At 40.4% G+C, this 18,784-nt stretch overlaps 2 protein-coding genes across 10 annotated transcripts in view; one reads left to right on the forward strand and one right to left on the reverse strand.

The window, feature by feature from the left end:
- lrmp (lymphoid-restricted membrane protein) overlaps positions 1–1,447 on the reverse strand; it is a 34,679-nt gene extending 33,232 nt beyond the window's left edge. For 6 of the 8 annotated variants that reach the window (XM_078242944.1, XM_078242940.1, XM_078242941.1 and 3 more), the window contains exon 1: positions 1,177–1,445. The gene's annotated coding sequence lies outside the window, so the exon portion shown is untranslated. Of the gene's footprint in view, positions 1–1,176 lie in introns of all 8 variants that reach the window. The other 2 variants (XM_078242943.1, XM_078242938.1) reach the window with 2 other exon arrangements.
- On the forward strand, positions 69–10,888 carry bcat1 (branched chain amino-acid transaminase 1, cytosolic). 2 transcript variants are annotated; one of them, XM_078242946.1, is made up of 12 exons: positions 69–158; positions 1,014–1,070; positions 2,837–3,031; positions 3,523–3,633; positions 3,820–3,939; positions 4,049–4,209; positions 4,643–4,785; positions 5,075–5,160; positions 5,310–5,450; positions 6,257–6,331; positions 9,681–9,739; positions 9,772–10,888. In XM_078242946.1, the coding sequence occupies exons 2-11, from the start codon at positions 1,041–1,043 to the stop codon at positions 9,717–9,719; spliced, it is 1,101 nt and encodes a 366-aa protein (XP_078099072.1). In that variant the 5' UTR covers positions 69–158; positions 1,014–1,040; the 3' UTR covers positions 9,720–9,739; positions 9,772–10,888. The 2 variants fall into 2 exon arrangements, with proteins under 2 accessions (XP_078099072.1, XP_078099071.1); XM_078242945.1 differs by having other exon boundaries at positions 9,681–10,888.
- Positions 10,889–18,784: the final 7,896 nt, after the last annotated feature.

Below are 18,784 nucleotides of genomic sequence, written 5' to 3' on the forward strand. Positions count from 1 at the left end.
GAGCCAAGTTCCGTGTCACTACGTCAGAGCTGCAAAATTAATTGTGTTCATTAGCATATTTGGTGTTATGACAACACAGTAATGGGACTGGTTTCAACCTGAGCAAGCAGTAAGCGGTTTAACGTTACAGGTGCACAGACGTCTCTACTGCTCTGAAGGTAACTTATCCTACAATATTGACTCCTATAATTACTGTAGCCTACATATGCGCGAATGTTGGGGATAGATATTGGTGACGCAGGTTGTGCTTTAATCTGGCAGCAAGTCTATACACAATATGAATAGCCTTTATTAAAACAGACAAAGTTACTAATGTTTTCGGACAGACTACTTGAAGTTCCTATGTTGACGATTGTCATGCAGTGTCACCTCTTAGCCTTTATGTAATGCCATGGCCTATGTAGCTTAGTCTGTGAAAGCCAATCATACCGTCATTCTATAAGGCTGTTTCTGTTTACATTTTCTGTTTTTAAATTGTAACCAAAAATCCTAGAAAAAGAGCTATAATGATATAATTCAAGGGCCCCATTGAAAACGAGATTGTGCATCTCAAGGGGGTTTTACTCTAATGATTTATTTTGTAATAGGACAAATAAAAATTAGAATGTTCGACTTCCACATTGAGCTGAAACTTGATGACTGTTATGCCTTAGATAATTACCAAAATGTACAATGCTGATAGAGTACCAAAGATCATATAGGGTCTCTAAAGCAGTTATATTGATTTATGAAGAAGAATAAGTTTGCAATATGTTGTGAGGAAATATGTAAACTCAGTAAGTAACTGAATCTTAAGTTTATTGCTCAAACTGACCAAAACTGTCTCTACTGTATAAACACAATCCAGATCATCAGGTTAAACCCTCCTGTAACATTTCCCTAGGCTTGTTAAGTAGTGATGTTTGTTTAGTAGTGAATACATATTTTGACTTTGTTTTTGAAGAAAAAAGAAAAGAGTGCATATTTGAAGTCTGTTTATATTGTTAACATATTATTTTTTGTTTTGTTTCCAGGGAAGCGGCTACATCTCCACCATTTCAATGGCTGACAACATAATACCAAGCTTTAAGGTATTGAAACAAGTTATTCAATTGTCTTGTGGCTGTTTGGTTTGTGGAACGCATATGCTAAATGAAGGCTGCTGTCTAAATGCCATTATAATTAAAGAACACCTACCCTCAGTAGCTGCTCCAGCTGCAGCATCTTGATGATTCCTTGGCTTCCTGACATTTAAGAATCCCCTCTGGTGCTCCACATAGAAGATATTCCAGCACTGTTTCTTGTCCTCGTGTTGCAATGAGCAGCACTGTAAGACCTTAAGAGCCTCAGTCATCCAGCAGTGTTCTTACTGTGACAAAAAAAACAACATGAAAAACTAATCCAATGGATATTCCAGTGCATGGAAAAAGTCCCCTTTCTGTCACCCTAAGTGAGCCTTTTCTAAACCGTTTAATTTAGCTGATCGCCATTAGGGGAAGGACACGACCAGTGTCCACTCCTGTACCTGTCCTCCCCTTCCTTGCTCAGCAGAATCCACTTTCCCAGCTCACGCTAAGTAGCTGGAGCTTTGCTTGTTTTCTGACCCTGAATGCTTGAGCAGTAGACAGCAGGATCAGGTACAGATTAGGGTGGACATGTGCAGACACACACACACACACACACACACACACACACACACACACACACACACACACACACACACACACACACACACACACACACACACACAAACACACACTGGATGAGTGTTGACTTTGGTTTGGAGAATGCAGATAAATAGTAACAGAGAAGACACACTTTTAAAAAGGAACATTAAATGAATGAAGATGTTATTATGTATATGAGAATTTGATGTAATGCTAAAAAGTTGAAGAAAAAAAAATGCAGTAGAAAACAATGCAGTACTGTGATCACATTCACACAGTGTTGTACTGTTGTCACCCCTGACACTTTCCAGTAATCTGGGATTATTGTGCAAGCTTCCTTCTGCACCAGGAAGGAGAGGAAGACGAGTCAGTGTAATCCCAGACAATTGGAACAGACACGTAACTGAATGGCATACCAGGAAGACATGTCTCTTTACTGTAAAACAATGACTCAGCCTGGAATAGTAGGAAAGACTTGCTCTATTACACATACCGGTATTTTCCAACCTGCTTTTCTTGCAACATCATAAAGATAGTGAGGAGGACATAATGAACGCAGAAACTGGACTCAGATCCAAGCCCTCTCAATGCTAAAATAATGCTATTCTACTCTGTCTAACTATGACATTTGACCTCTGCATGGGGTAGTTTAGAAAGATATACATATAGCACCCTGTTTTCAGTTACAGTTCCTTTCTGTATCACTTCGTCTCATTACTGTCTCACTGGTCTGGTGTCTGGTTTTCCAGCACTGAAGTGTGAGGTGTGAGAACCGTGGCTAATGTTGCATGAGTTATCCCATCACACTGTCAATGTTACAGCAACCTCTACTGGCCAATCACAGATTGGAGAGAAAAAACATGGAACAACAGAATAACAGGCAACAAGTTGAATGTTTTTTTTGGACTCTAACTCTGTCACTGATGTGATGTTTGTCATCCAATTGTGTGTCACAATCGAGTGGGAAGAAGGAAGAAGAAAGAAGTCTGATGAGTAACAATTGATGTTTTCTTATGCTTTGCAGGCGCACTGAGTGTGTTAAAAAGGATAGATTTTTAGGTTTGGTTGATAACCATCTGTGGAGATCGTGCCAAAGTAAACATAGTTAGGTGTTCCTGTCTTTTATGGTACATGTACACCTTTTCCTTAAATGTCACTATTTGCTCTGCTGTTCTGTTATATGTAACCAGGCAGCTGACCTGGTTATCGAGCTGTCCTCCACTCCAAAGCCCAAACCGGACGTGATTCCCTTCGGGACCGTCTTCACTGACCACATGCTGACCATAGAGTGGAATGCGAGTGAGGGCTGGCAGGCTCCGCTCATCAAGCCCTTTGGGAACCTGTCTCTCCACCCAGCCACTTCGTCTCTACATTACGCCATACAGGTATGCCGACCAGGAAGCATTCAAACTTCTAAAATGGATTTTACCTGTCCTCTCTTGTTACATTATGTCAGGAGACTGACTTAACCTGATTTGATTTCCAGGAATTTTAGCAACCTGGTGACACATGGTGGGTATTTTACCAGCAAATTCCAGTGTTGCGACACCGCTTTGACTAAATAAATAAATCATTTTCTATTCCGTCACCAGAACTGTATTCCAGACAGCCTGTCTGACAGCCTGTACTGCTTTATTTGATGGGCCTGTAACTTCCTGATCATTTACTAATTTCCGTATATGTTTATGAACAGTTGTTGATTTTTGGAGAAATTTCCTTGAAAGAAGTTCTCTCCTTAAATAAAATTAAAAAAAAAAAAAAAAAAGTATCATGTAAGGTGGAATTAGAATAGGGTAGGGGTGGTTGAAATCATGACCTCAGTATTTGTTAAACCTTAACTATGACCCTGATCTCAACCCTCTTCTCTTCTCACCAGCTGTATGAAGGGTTGAAGGCGTACCGTGGGGATGACAACCAACTGCGCTTCTTCAGACCCATGCTCAACTTGAAACGCATGTCCATCACTGCTAAGAGAGCGTGTTTACCTGTAAGATGGAGGAATGAGATGGATGGATGAATGGAAGAAATGATTACCTTCCAACCTTCCACTTCTGATATTTCATCTAAGTGTCATAGCTACCCTATGTTCTGTTCTTTACTTGTGTTTTCTGTTCTCCCACTCCACCTCCACTCTCCTTATCTTTCTCTTTCTCCACCTCTCTCCTTCCTCTAGGCCTTTGATGAGTCCGAGTTTCTGGAGTGTATCAGGCAACTGGTAGAGACTGACCAGGACTGGGTTCCTAACTCAGACTCTGCCAGTCTCTACATCAGACCAACATTTATTGCCACTGAGGTAAGGGGGATAGTGAGGTACTTCAATAATATGTGGAGGCAGAATGTGTATTCTTTTTAATTAAATGACATATAAAATACATTGCTATGTGTTTATGTGTCCACTGTAGCCCGCTCTGGGTCTAAGGAAGCCTGGCAGTGCCTTGCTCTATGTGATCTTGTGTCAAGTGGGCTCTTACTTCAAGAACAAGGCAGAGCCCCTGTCCATGTGGGCCGACCCAAAGTACACACGGGCCTGGAAAGGAGGAACTGGAGATTGCAAGATGGGAGGGTAAGTAGCCGCAAACAGTATGCATGTTTTAGTTTCTATTCACTGATAACCCATCAATGCACTCAACCATGGTTGTGTAAGGAGCAGAAATATCAAGCTTTTGACAGTTCTGCCCCAATAAAAACACAAAATATTGTCTTGAATTCAAAGATGTAAAACTTTGTCAAACAGTTCTCTCTCTCTCTCTCTCTCTCTCTCTCTCTCTCTCTCTCTCTCTCTCTCTCACACACACACACACACACACACACACACACACACACACACACACACACACACACACACACACACATAGACCGAAAATAGGTGACTTTTTGAGGGACATGGGGTAAAATAATTCTCTGTCTTTCACTGTACAGTATTAAAGTTGCATGCAGCAATGTAACTGCAAAAAACACTTGTAATTGCAATTGTTTGTCGCTTTGGATTTCGGCAGGAACTACGGATGTTCCTTGTTCCCCCAGTATGAAGCAGAGGAGCATGGGTGTCAGCAGGCGCTGTGGCTGTACGGAGAGGACCACCAGATCACTGAGGCAGGCACCATGAACCTCTTCCTGCACTGGATCAATGAGGATGGAGGTTAGTGGCACTACCAGAACCCGACTCAACCGATCACATTTTTGTGCTGTAGGTGAAGGGGTCTAAAGGGGTTGTTGGTTCAACTTCCGTAATGCACCATAGATGCAAACGATGTTCCCACTCAGGTGTGCTTTGGACACTTAATGTTTCACAGATTTGTCACTACAGCATAATTGTATACAGCATCTTCAGTAATCAAGTTTTTTTTATTTTTATTCCAGCTTGCCTTAAAAGTTTTTTGTTTTTTGTTGTTGTTGTATTTATTAATTGCAGTAATTGTTTTGTTCAGAGGAGGAACTTGCAACTCCACCTTTGGATGGCCTCATACTCCCAGGTGTGACCCGACTGAGTGTCCTGGAACTGACCAGGAAATGGGTGAGAAAAAAAAATTTAAAAAAGTAATTGTGTGCACATCCCACCACTAACAAACAAACAAAAACCATAAAGGTCAACATGAATGGATAAATATTCCAAATTAGTCATCCCATTTCCTGTGGTCCTTCCGCTACCTTCTCTGCTCACAGGATGAGTTTAAGGTGACAGAGCGCTACCTGACCATGAGCCAGCTGTGCTCGGCTCTGAAGCAGCAGCGGGTCAAAGGGATGTTTGGCTCCGGTACTGCCTCCATGATCTGTCCCATCGGACACATTGTTTACCAGGGAGAGGTAAGAGACAGCAGCAGACCCATCGAAGACACTGCCTGCATTTGATCCTGATTAATCTGATTTCACCATTGCATATTTATAGCCTTCTGAGCGAACCACAATGAGCTCTCCTTGGGTTCTATCACTTGCTGTGTCCTGACAGTAAGAAACAGACCATATAGTACATATAGCTTAGCAAAAAGACTTGGAAACAAGTTAAACAGTTAGCCTAGCTCTATTCAAAGGTTAAAAAAATAAAGAATCTGTTATATGCCAGCCTATTTCTTGGCCCGGGAGCAGTCACTTCCTGAAGTCTCTGCTGGATTCCTAGCAACCCCGTTGTGATGACCAGACTTCAGGAAGTGCCAAGAAATAATTGAGCACAAAACCACTTGTAAAACCGCAACTTGACATTTTTACACTTAGATTTTTGTCGGATGAAAGAAATGAGGTGTAATGTGTTAATTAGTGAGCTTTAGAGCCAGACTTAAATTAAAGGAAGTTGGAGTTTGTGTCTAGAGTCTCCTTTTATTTCAGTTACACTGTAAAAAAAAAAAGTGACGCTGTCTTTTATTACATGTATCATATTAAGAAGTGGATTATGTGTAAATAGTTTTTACATTTTTAGAATCTTAGTGCTTTGAAGACTGATGCTCTGGGTCACATGGACAGTTTCATCTTTAGAAGGTTGTCAGAACCCTGCGGCTTCTTGTTTTAATATCATAACATGTTAACTTAATTTCTCTATATACTCGTGATTTATATTGTGACGAGTCAATTTACAGAGATGAAATTATCTAAAAAAAGAGTGTTTTTGTGTGTTTTAGAAATTGCACATCCCCTGCCAGGATAACAACTCACAGTTGACTCAACGGTTAACAAAGGAACTCACGGATATACAGGTTGGTGGATGCACACACACACACACACACACACACACACACACACACACACACACACACACACACACACACACACACACACACACACACACACACCACATATGTTTCCCCTAGCTCAGTAACAGCTGGTTGAACATCTGTGTTCTTTACACTCCTGTCACCCTCTGACTCTATTTCCATGTAGTAATATGTTACATTGAGTTAAGCATTCAGTGATGTCATTGTAGGAGAAAAATTGGGAAGAACAGCATCCTACAAAATAAAAGGTGGAAGCATGAGGGGCTGCAGTTTTGCTACTAAATGACAATGCCGAGAACATTTATTATTTGGTAAACGTCTGCCTTGTTAGTGCTCACATATTTACTAACCAACAATAAAAAAGACAAATGAATAGAAATGTTGACTCACTAATTTGAAAATATAGTTGAAAGGCAAGACCTAACAAAAACAAATATTCTCTCCAAATATTAACTTATCTTGTATCTCCATAATTGCATTACTGGAATGTTATCTGAGTGATTATTATGTAACATTAACGAGATAAAAGAATTAAGTTGTTTTCTTTAACAAACCCCCATTGGTCCTCATTCATTTAAACCCACTGCATGCATTATCTTGCCTGCAAGTACGTAATAAGTGAAATATTATTACAATGAGTAATGACTACTGTACAGGGCCTATAAACATAAGCCACCTCTACAGTTTATGCAGCACTACAGGTTGAAACAGATTCATAATGTTCTTTGCTGAAGGCTTAATTTGTGTTAATGAGCATGTTCTGTATGGCTGACTTTCAGTTATTGTGTGTGTAATGAGACTAGTATTTGTAGGGGTATGAGCTTGAATGTGATCCTTATTTGCTCACGTGTACTGGGAAAGGCCCACATATGGTTGAGATCACTATCAGACTAAGAAGGTCTCGCTACAGCGTACATCAAAACATTCTGCTCTTTGCAGTCAAGGGTCACAACAAATAGCAACATAAACCAAATTCCTATCTGGCCACACACTCAGTACAAAACCTTTCTGTTCATTTTCCTTTAAGTCCCCTGCCCCAGAGCTTAACCCCCCCCACAAAAATCCTTAGGGCAAGTGTTATCTGTCCACCAAACTTCAGCCAAATCTGTTACATTTTAAGACACATTGTTAACAATAATAACATAATAACCTAATAATCTTCCAGCTTCTGAAACCAGAGAGAGGCCGTGTTAATGACTTGTTTGGCTTTTTAAGTCGTCGTACAACCTGTTTAGATTTAAATTTGTAACATGGAATCCTCAAGCTAAACTGAGAGTACTGAATCAACAATATCACTCACCAAATGAGTTGCTTTTTTGCATTTTAGCTCCCCTCACTGCTGCCATTATCAGCTCAGTTGTGATATTACTGTAAGTAGGTTACCTCCAGGTTACAAGATTACTGAAAGACTGCAAACGCCACAGACAGTCATGGTGTAATAACACTGTTGCAAGTAGCTGTGAATTTGCTATTAGCTTTCACTTTTACCGCACATTTACACAAGTACTATTCTTAAGTATAGTTTTGAGGTACTTGTACTTTACTTGAGTGTTTCAATTTCATGCTACTTTATGCTTTTAGTGCATGTATAGGTACTGAGCACGAGTGTGTAATTCAGGCTTGTGTGTAATGTGAAAACATTCTACTTTCATTAATATATTATTAATATTTATTTGACAACTGTAGTTTCTGTTTAGATTAGGATTTATTTCATTTAAAAAGCATAAGGATAAGATTATAAAATACATTGGTAAAGATAGATGGGACAAAACTACTGAAATATGTCTATGTGTTGTTACCAGTTCCACCAAAATAGACATGTTCCTTCTAAACTTTTAAATAAAAAGCCCAAAGAGATCAACTTTTCTAACATTTCACAGGAAAGCAAAGACAAGACAAACATGTAGCAGAAGTTAGTTCTTTTTCTCTGTCCTACTCCATCAGTATTTTAAAGACTGCTCCAAAATTGATCTTGTATAAAAGTACTTAAAACTTTTTTTTCTGAGACTTGAAAGTACATTTTAGCTGATAATACTTTGGTACTTTTAGTTGAATGGAACTTTTAATACAGGACTTTTACTTTGGCACTGGATGCCCTGCAGGCTCACACGTCTACATGATATGAGAAAATAGTGGCCTTTGGGTTCCATTTTTTAATCTCTCCTGATCTCATAAATGTCCTCTCAACACTTTGATCAGTTGATGTGGTTTATCTCTTCAACTAGGGACTTCTGTCCTCTTTTCTTGTATTTGTCTCTCTCTGTCTAGCTCTCTTTACTTTCTGTTTTTTTTTTTTTTGGTCTTTCTGTTCAGGCAATTAGCATATCTGCTCCCTCCATCATCCAGGCCTTGTGTGTATGCGTGATGTGTGTTATAAATGTGTTAACCGCATCTTCATATCCGATAACATCTTCCTTCGTCTTCAGAGAGAGAGCGTGAGTGAGAGAGAGAGAGAGAGAAAGGGCGGAGTAAAGCGACAGTTGCCGGTCTAATAGTGGAGTGTGGAGAGTTGGAGATAGGGGCAAGACAAACTTCTAAATTCTCTCATTAAGCCTGTTGTAATTGCACAAACCCAATTATTGCCTCAGCCTTTCGTGATCTTCAAAGCCAAGATGCTGCAAATGAAGCCTCGAACAAGTGGGAGAGGAGGAGGATGAGGAAGAAGATTTGGTGTGTGCGGGGGGGAGAGAACGGGCGTCAGCGAAGCTTAATGAACAATAAAATCGACAAAACGCTGGAAAACGCTGCGCTCCTTTCCGCAGCGATGTTAAGTCTGTTGACATTTCATTTGGAGGGAAGCAGTGCAGTGTTATCCCCCCCACACACACTCCTCCTCCCGCCCCTCTGCAAGACAACATTGTGCAACAAACAAACGAGTGGTCTGAGGCAGCAGATGAAAGATGGGTTTACTAAGTCGCCCTGCTGTTCCTCTTTCAAGTTAATTAGAAATCACATTCTTTTGTTTCCCCTTCGCAGGCGTTTATTTACTTTCTCACTTCGACCATTAGAACAAATTTGCAACATGAGACACAAATAATTGGATTTGTCTCTGCGGCTGTCACGGCTTGGGGAACATTTTGTTTTGATTTTTTATTATAGTTCCTTTGCTCTGTTGTGTTGTGTTGTGTTCTGTTGGTGGCTGAGTTTGCAGATTTGCTCACGGATATTTGATTTCATTTTTTTTGATTTGTGTTTTGCTCGCAATTAAGCAGCGGCGTCGGCGTCGGGTGAAAGAAGTTTAGTACTTAGCGACATGAGATTTTTTTTTGTTACTGCTCGGGCCCCCGGAAGACTCTCCTGTGACCTTCTCATGACCTTTGTTCTCTTACAGTATGGACGCACGCCCAGCGACTGGACTATCCTGGTGTAGCAGCGTTGAAGACGCCTGGAACACACACACACACACACACACACACACACACACACACACACACACACACACACACACACACACACACACACACACACACATGCACAATGACCAGTGTGTGTACAATAAGGAAGTGCTCTTATGCAATAACAAAATACTGCTATACAACAAGAAAACAATGTATAACAATGTATGTGCAGTATTTGTGTTCTAACTCAGTAACTAATACTGTATGCCGGCTGTGCGGCTAGTGTGTCACAGTGCTTTATCTTCTTTTAAGCTTAAATTAATGACAAACACACAAGTGTCCAGAATAATTAACAAAAGTAGGCTAATGTCTCATGCAATACTGCACAATAACTTACAGTAATCCAGCCACCGTGGCTTATTCTGCTGCTTTCCAACCAAGGATACAGCTGTGGCTGGGATTGAACATAAAAAAAGAGAAAACATATGTGAGATGTTAGAGTTACAGAGAATTTCATATCACTTGGTAAGAGTTGCAAAGAAGACTTTAACTAATTTACCTAATTAACTCATCTTCATATGGGTATGTTATGAAAAACAAAATCATGCTCTCTCAAAGTTCTACAGTGAACCACAGCTTGCGCAACGATGGTACAAACTGTTTTTTGGGGGGGGGGTGAGATTTTCCTTTTAATTGTCTGTCTATTACATTGTTTCAGAGTTCATGTTAATGTATCAAAGTGTTAACCAGTTGTATTGTCAACAGAATTATTATTTTTTTTAACATTTAAAATCTACAGCTCTAGGGCTTTGCAAACATTACCTTTTGGAAAGAACATCAAATATATGTACATATGTAACATACAGTGCAGTAGTTGCTTTTCTACCTCATGGAACATGTTATTCAGTCAGTAGTACCGGACAAATGGTATCTATCATGTGGTCATTCATGAAAAAAAAACTAATCTGTAAAATGGCCCAAAGTTTGTGTGAATATGGTCTTGGATTATAGGATAGAGGTGTCTCTTACTATAAATATAGCACAGGAAATGTTCAGCTGACTATCACACATTTGCACCCATTTGAAAGAGACCTTCTATATGAATATTGTAATGTTTCATGATGATTATTATTTAATGTATTTTGCCCTGATTTTAAAGTACTGTGTTAAAGATGGTCAATAAAATAATAATGTTTCCTGACATAGAGCATTTCTGGAACTTTCCCAGGGAACCAAGAACCTTTTTTTATTATTTTGGAACTAAACTTGCATTTGGACCGGAAATTCAGGAACTTGAGGGGCAAGCCAGGCTCTGCAGAGACGCTTCCACAATCCTTAATGATGCTGAGGAGTGCAAGTGTTTATAGAGATCCTGGAACAGAACCAAGCCATCAGCATAATGGAGTCATAACAGAAAGCCATCAAACCTGAGAGCCCTTGGCTGTTTGGCTCTGCACACACATGTGCACACACACACACACACACACACACACACACACACACACACACACACACACACACACACACACACACACACACACACACACACACACTAACTAAGATACTGTGTCCACTACTAAATTCATGTATCGTTAACTGAGGTCTTGCCAGTATGTCTGCCTCTGTGTGTGCTGTGTGTGTGTGTGTGTGTGTGTGATGTGTGTGTGTGTGTGTGTGTGTGTGTTTGTGTGTGCTGTGTGATGGAGAGGAGGTTAAAGTGGTCACAAGCAAACGTCTAAATAGAGTGACCGCATAGGTCAGGTTTGACACACTTTATTATTCATTCACTGTCTGTCTGTGTGTGTGTGTGTGTGTGTGTGTGGGGGGGGGTGCCCTGTTGCATGCTGGATGATTTTTGGCTCTTTGTGAAGACACCAGCTTGGCACCAGCTTTTTTCCTTGTGTGCAGTGGCACAGCTGGTGTAGGGCCCAGTGAGTGCACTGCACTGCACACACACACACACACACACACACACACACACACACACACACACACACACACACACACACACACACACACATACACACACACACACCAAAATGCCAAACACCATCTAGCCTGCCTAATCCAATTCAAACGGTCACAACAGTTTGTTTAATGATCATTATTATATAAATAAATCTCTTCGCACCATTATTCTTCCACAGGGATCATTACAGTAAAATGACATCTAATATAACCTAAATGACATCTAGACAGGTGAGGACACGTTGTGTGAACGTTTAAGGACATGTTGGACGTTAGCTTCACTGAAACCATTCCAGGAACACTGAGCAGCAGAATATGAGTTGCTATTTCTTTGATATGCACTTTGGTTGACAAGTGTTGATTGGACAAGTTGCTCATAAAGCACTGAGGCAAAAATGTGTAACCATATAAAAAGTTAACCCAAAGTAACTTTGATGGTGTGAAGTGATGGAGATACTGGCATTGAGAGGTTACACTTTGATATAAACTGGTAACTCACAGTGAGTAGGGCTATAAAGAACCTTTTTACCAACATACAACCGCTCGTTACATCTGATTACAAGTAAACTGACACAATCTATGAGAGAGAATAAAATAACAAAAATGATGTGATGACACAGTATTACTGATTTTGCCATTACACAGTGATTTAAAGAGTTTCTGATGTGCACCGTATGTTTCATGGTTGTTTTCTTTGTTCCATCCCTTATACACATATACATACATCTAAAAATGCATACATTTATCTCAATTAAATTCAATTAGCTTAATTGGCACAATAGGTTAGTAGATATTAGCCAATGTATCTCTCTCTCCATTTCTCTCAGCTCATAGCATTTTTCCCTCCAGCTCCTCCATCTCTTTTATTCTCTCTCTCTCTCTCTCTCTCTCTCTCTCTCTCTCTCTCTCTCTCTCTCTCTCTCCCTCAGAGAAAGCAGGGACCCTGGCAGGCCGCTCCCATTCAGCCTGAGGACGCCGATGATGTTTTAATTGTCACTTCTTGTTAAGGCGGCCGTGACATTCACGTTGGGACAGAGGGGAGGCGGTTGGCGTAATCAGAGGAAATGGAGAGAGAGAGAGAGAGAGAGAGAGAGACAGAGAGAGAGAGATGGCACCCATTCAGCTGCTGAGAGTGGTATTTGGCTCTGAGCAGTGTGCCTCCTTCCCTCTCTTCCCTCTCTCTCACCCCACTGGGGCATGATCTGATTTGACAAGTGCAACGCTGTCATCTTGAGTTTGTCCAATTTGAAATTCTAATTAATGTACTCGGCGCCACTTTGTGTTTTTGTCGTTGTTGTTGTTGTTGTGTTCTTCCTCTTCTTCTCCTTCCTTCTCAGGCCAGTTTGTCTTCTATTTGTCTTTTCTTTACCCTTCCTCCACATTCCCTCTCTCCTCCAGTGTTCTTCGGAGGCGGTGTGACTGCAGAGGCCGCTCTGGGTGAGATTATGGTCTCACACCATAACAGATGATATCAGTGGCTTTGGGTCACCCAATTAGAATCAAACTGTGTGTGTGTGTGTGTTCTGTGAGTGTAGTGCATTTTTACATATGTGTGTGTACTTGCTGTGTTTCTCTCAGAATGCCTAATGAGGAAGCAGAGAGAGGAGCGAAGGATGCTGATGCTGAAGGGCAGAGGAGTGGTCAGTCTCTCTTTCCAGAACTTCACACATTTACTGTACACTCAGAGGAAAAAGACACCCTAATGTCCTTTAAGCACCTTGCATTTGTACACAACAAATCAACATGTCCAGCACAGCTAGAACAATATGGCCCAATAAACATCAACAGATACCTTTGGATGGTGTTAAAATCAAAGAGCTAAGAGTTCCTTCTTGAGATGCAAACAAATGTTCATCTAAGGAGGTCCATAGATAAGGCACAGAGACAAATGCAATGCACCACGGTATAGATCTTTGCAGATGTAGATCTGCTGCCAGTATAGTGTGTGAAATATAGTGCATTCCCATGCTTTGAGTGGAAAACACACAGGGTGCTGTTGGTGATTGCAGAAAGTTTGCCACTCAAAACCTCAAGTCAATAGTTAATTCAGAGTCTAAAATCTGCCTGTATTTAAAAAACAACAACACACATTACACATATGCAATCTCCACACATAAGACTGGGTATCAAAATCAGATTCTACTCACTGTGAGGCAATACCCAGCTATCCACAATGCCAGCTGTTAATGTGTATATAGTGTAAATGGGTGACGGATCAAAAGAAAAGGAACGTTTCCCAGTAAGTTATTAGGCCCCACTAGCCTCCAAAACCAATCCAGCCTCCTAGAAATGAATGAGGACATGTTTACATTGAACACATCGCCACGTCGTAAAATGTTCTTACTGAACGTATCTGCAAAACATTGCATTTGTTTATGATGTATTATCCACTCTTGCAATATAATATCCACTCGTAGCAAACTTGATTCATGTTTTTTTAAGGTTATGTTTAGGCACTCATGGCCCTTTGGTGTTGGTTAAAGACTGAAAAAGGCCACAGTGAACTGAAGCACAAGACAGGATGTGTTTAGTTTAAGAATATTTAACCAAAAACCACAATCTTTCACTTAATCAAAGTGTTTTTTGTTACCTAAATAGAACCACGCGCAAGTCTTTAGTGTCTCAGTCCAGCAGTTTGTGCATCCATCCAACCCAACCATGTCTCATCAACTTTATGGTACAAGAACAGTTCCCTTTCTTGACTGGACATTTTTGCCAGTGAACATACTGTAGTGTAATCCAGGCAGCAATTGGAGAAATAGAGAAACAAATTAGTTGTATACTAATGTATTTTATTGGAGACAGGGTTGCCAGAACAGCTCCAAGTCTCTACTAGAGGAACCTTTCAAAAGATATTCCCTCATTTACTGTTTTTTATGACATCATGTTTATACTCATCACACACTTCATTGACTCCCATGTAGCCTGTGTGCTACAGGATGCTTTTTGGTCAAGCCGTCTCCCCCAAACACCATCTCCCTCACCACTGCACAATCCTGTTCGATTAAAATGAAAGTGAAGTTATGTTTGTCGTTACCAGCAGGCGGTGCTAGCAGCCTACAAACCATAGACCTCAAGACAGCTGTGCTTTAGAGAGGTGGGAGAAAGAACAAGAGAGAAAAGGGAGAGAGAGAGTTTTTGGAGGCCTGCCAATCATGACGAAAAACCACTGCAGAACTAATCTATTTCCATGCCCGTCCTAATCCACCAACACAACGATGGCATCTTTTTAATCACAAAATCATCATCACCATCACCTCTATCACAATCACCATCCTCCTCCCCCTCCCTCCCATCCCCCTTCCGCTGCATTAATACAAAAAATTTTTTTTGTAAATAAGAGCTTGTGATTAAGAGCAGATTAGCGCGCGCCTTCAGACGGACAGACAGACTGTGATGGGTTTTGTTAACACGAGAGTAACACTGGGTGTCAGTTGTGTGTGTCTGACATTACATCAACGTTATCCTCCTGCCGCTTATGTTATCGCTCTTGGCTTAGAGTTTTAGGGGACTTTTTAACAGCAGCGCTGCTTAAGAGCTTAGAGTAAATGGATGGATGGATAGATGGATGGATGAAGATCAGGCATACACACATGCACAGAGAGATCAGTGTCACTCACACAGATTCAGCGCCAAAGCCTGATTTGCTTTGTGGTAAAAGCTGTTTCATTTCTCATCAGTGTTGTAATGGAGATGCTCCTCTGTCACACCACACTTGAAGTCTCATTTTGTACTGAAAAAGAGAAAAATCTGCCGTTTTGTTGCCCTGGTATTCACCTCATTCTGAACTAACTGCATCTGGTTTCATTAGATATCAGCTTTCTGATAGTCAGGTTTTGGAGATTGAATGCAGTATGACTTACAGATGTGACTATGCATATTTTAAAATGTACTTTTTCACTATAAATTGGTTTATGACTTTACAGTTGTTACCTCTATTGAACACCAATGGGGTCAGAACACTTTTCACCTATAAGCCTTTTTTTTTTTAACCTTTCATCCCTTCCAAACTCTAGAAGCTCAGTTAGCTCACTTTAGGGACTGCATGGAAATTACTAGAGGGTTTGGAAAAGGGAGAAAGATATGATATCTTTTTTTTTTCTAAAGGAAAGGTAGTGAAATAAAGAATGGCTGGGATATTGCATGATTGCATAATTGTTTTTGGGTTTTTTTTACATAATTTGGGGCAATTGCAAATTGCACTTCCGTAACATTTTGTTGGCTATATGAAATTATGAATATACAATAAGAAGATAGATAGATAGATATAAAGGTTTAAATTAGACCACAGCATCTTAACTGTATTGTGCACTTTTGTGGGGAGAATAATTCAAATGTTCTCTTAGTCAAGGATCCAAACAAAAGGGTCTTTAAAAAGTGAAACATAATGTTCAACCCCCTCCGCACCCTGATCATTTTCATACAGTCCCTTACTGCTCAAGATTAGTGCCCTACTCTTATTCCGTGCCATAAAGCAACCAAGCAGATTTAAAAAAATAAAATAAAATTAGCCAACATGACTCACAACATAAGATAGATTGAAAAGGCTGCCAATCTTCTTGCCAATGGTGTTGGTTTATGATTATTGTAACAATGTCTCAACATTGAAATAGAAATGATTTATATTTAGTTTAGCACCACAAAACACAGTTAATATCAAAACCTCTCCATACTTTTGCTTTCAGTCCCTGTGGGTGAATCATGTACTTTATTCTTAGGTGGGCACATTTTGTCTTGGAATATAGGATACCTACTTTTTATTCAGTGGTGTGCTGAATATTTGTGTGTGTGTGTGTGTGTGTGTGTGTGTGTGTGTGTGTGTGTGTGTGTGTGTGTGTGTGTGTGTATCAAAAGGAGACGTCGGTCCTGATGGTGACTAATGTTCTCCAAGCCTGGCGGCTGGCACTGCTCTGTTTCCCTGCAGGTGGGAGTGAGTCACACACATCACACACACACACACACACACACACACACACACACACACACACACACACACACACACACACACACACACACACACACACACACACAAATGCAGTGCCACCCATTTCATGCTGACCACCTCAGTGTGCTAGCCCAGCCACCATGGCAGCCAACTGGCCGATGAACAACTGTCTATCTGTCTATCTGTCTGTCCGTGCAACAACAGCACATACCACCACAGCAGCTATAGAGTGAGGTTTTCTCTCTGAATCTGTTTGTGCACACGCGTGTGCACGCACACGCACACACACACACACACACACACACACACACACACACACACACACACACACACAGTCATTCTCTCTCATTACTCACACATGTCTGACACATCCCTGTCAAATGCCAACTCACATTAAGGTGGAGAGAAGGTACCTTTCTCTACTCTGTTTATTCGGTCTCCCAAAACTCAAATTCAAGCCGCTTTACTGTACGAGTTATAAATGTAAACAGCATTAAATCAAGGCATTATTGCAATAGCCAAGCTATACACGACAACAGAAACATATTACTAATATCTACCAACCCCAATATGGCTTCTGCATTTACCAACAGTGCAGTTACATGTATACTTTTAGGATTTTTAATTGACTAAGTAAGTGTAATTTCTTAAAGTACTTTACTGTTATTCTTCTTCTCATTTTAAAGGGATATTGCTCTATTTAAGGCTTCAGTGCACTGAACATAGGTTATTCATAGGAATGTTGAGACCTGGCTGCAAAATCCATAAATGCATTTTACTGGAGGGGTTAAAGTGCCAAAGACATCACTGCCTCCTACTCATGTCTTTCTCTTGACATATGTGACTACATCATTTCTTCTCATTGCTCTTTACATCTGTGTTGTATTATTTTCTCTTTTTTACTATATATTTTTACTAGGGCTGTCAAAATAACGTGACAGCAGCTAACGTTAGCCTACCGCTAGCTAGTAGCTGGGTTAAACACTGTTAAAATGCTGACAGCTAACGCTAAATGGTGTAAAGTTTGAGTGTGTTTTACTGTAGAGGATTCAACACCGGGATGTAACAATCTGCAGCTGCCGTCGGAGAAACAACACAATGAAACTGGTAAACTACAGGCTCGTGGTGCATTTGAAGTTATTGTAAATGTCCTTTACCATCTGGTGGTTGTTTTTGTCGTTCAACAGCAATTTACTAGTGAAATAAGTTATTGTTATTGTTATACATTATTATTAAACATTTAATTTTGACCATATGGCCTTAGCAATAAACAAGCCGTTCTTTAATGTCACCAACTGTTTAGTACCCTTTTTTTTTCTTTTTAGGCACCGTTAATTATGTATGCGATTAATTTCGATTAATTAATCACAGAGTATGTAATTAATTAGATTACATTTTTTAATTTGATTGACAGCCCTAATTTTTACTGTAACACTAATTTTTACTGTAACACTAATTTTTACTGTAACACTGAATCCTGGGGGGCGACCTCTAGCTCACCAGACTGAGGAGTCCTTGGCAGTGGCCTGGTTTTGAAAAGGTTTTGTAGCCCTTTGCAGCGTGTCATCCCTTCTCTCTCCCCACTTACCTGTCATTCTCAAGCTATCGTGCAAGGCTATAAAAGCCCTAAAAAAAAATCATGTTTAAAAAGAACTGAAGCCTGGCAGGTACTGTATCGCTGTGTCCCATACTACCTTCCTCTTTAACTGTTCTGGTATCACAAATCATCATCATAAATGACCACATCATAACACTTGACTGATGGGTCTATCCATCAATTGTATAGTCCTGGATTAACAATGAACTGTGCGTGTGTGTGTGTGTGTGTGTGTGTGTGTGTGTGTGTGTTAGATAGACTGCCGTGTGAGCCTGTGTGTGTGTGTGTGTGTGTGTGTGTGTGTGAGAGTGTGACGCCCTTTTCCATCATTCGCTAATCAGATATCATAATTTGCTCCAGCAGAATATTGAAATATGTCTGCCGGTATTTGTATCACTCTATCGTGGTTGAGTAAATGACGATGTGACAGGCATGGATAACCTAGCAGACGTGACAGTGTGTGTGTGTGTGTGTGTGTGTGTGTGTGTGTGTGTGTGTGTGTGTGTGTGTGTGTGTGTGTGTGTGACTCTGAGTGTGTGTTTGTGTGTTTAAGTGTGCTTTAATGATGTTCTGTGGAATCGGCGATG

The sequence above is a fragment of the Sander vitreus genome, chromosome 23 (genome assembly GCF_031162955.1).
Source record: "Sander vitreus isolate 19-12246 chromosome 23, sanVit1, whole genome shotgun sequence".
NCBI lineage: Eukaryota > Metazoa > Chordata > Actinopteri > Perciformes > Percidae > Sander > Sander vitreus.

What these genes read in the sequence shown, in the direction of transcription:
- bcat1 (XM_078242945.1), top strand. Translation starts at nt 1,041, where the DNA reads ATGGCTGACAACATAATACCAAGCTTTAAG. An exon ending in CTCTACATTACGCCATACAG is followed by an intron (nt 3,032 to 3,522) that starts GTATGCCGACCA and finishes TCTTCTCACCAG; the next exon opens with CTGTATGAAGGGTTGAAGGC. An exon ending in CTGGATCAATGAGGATGGAG is followed by an intron (nt 4,786 to 5,074) that starts GTTAGTGGCACT and finishes TGTTTTGTTCAG; the next exon opens with AGGAGGAACTTGCAACTCCA.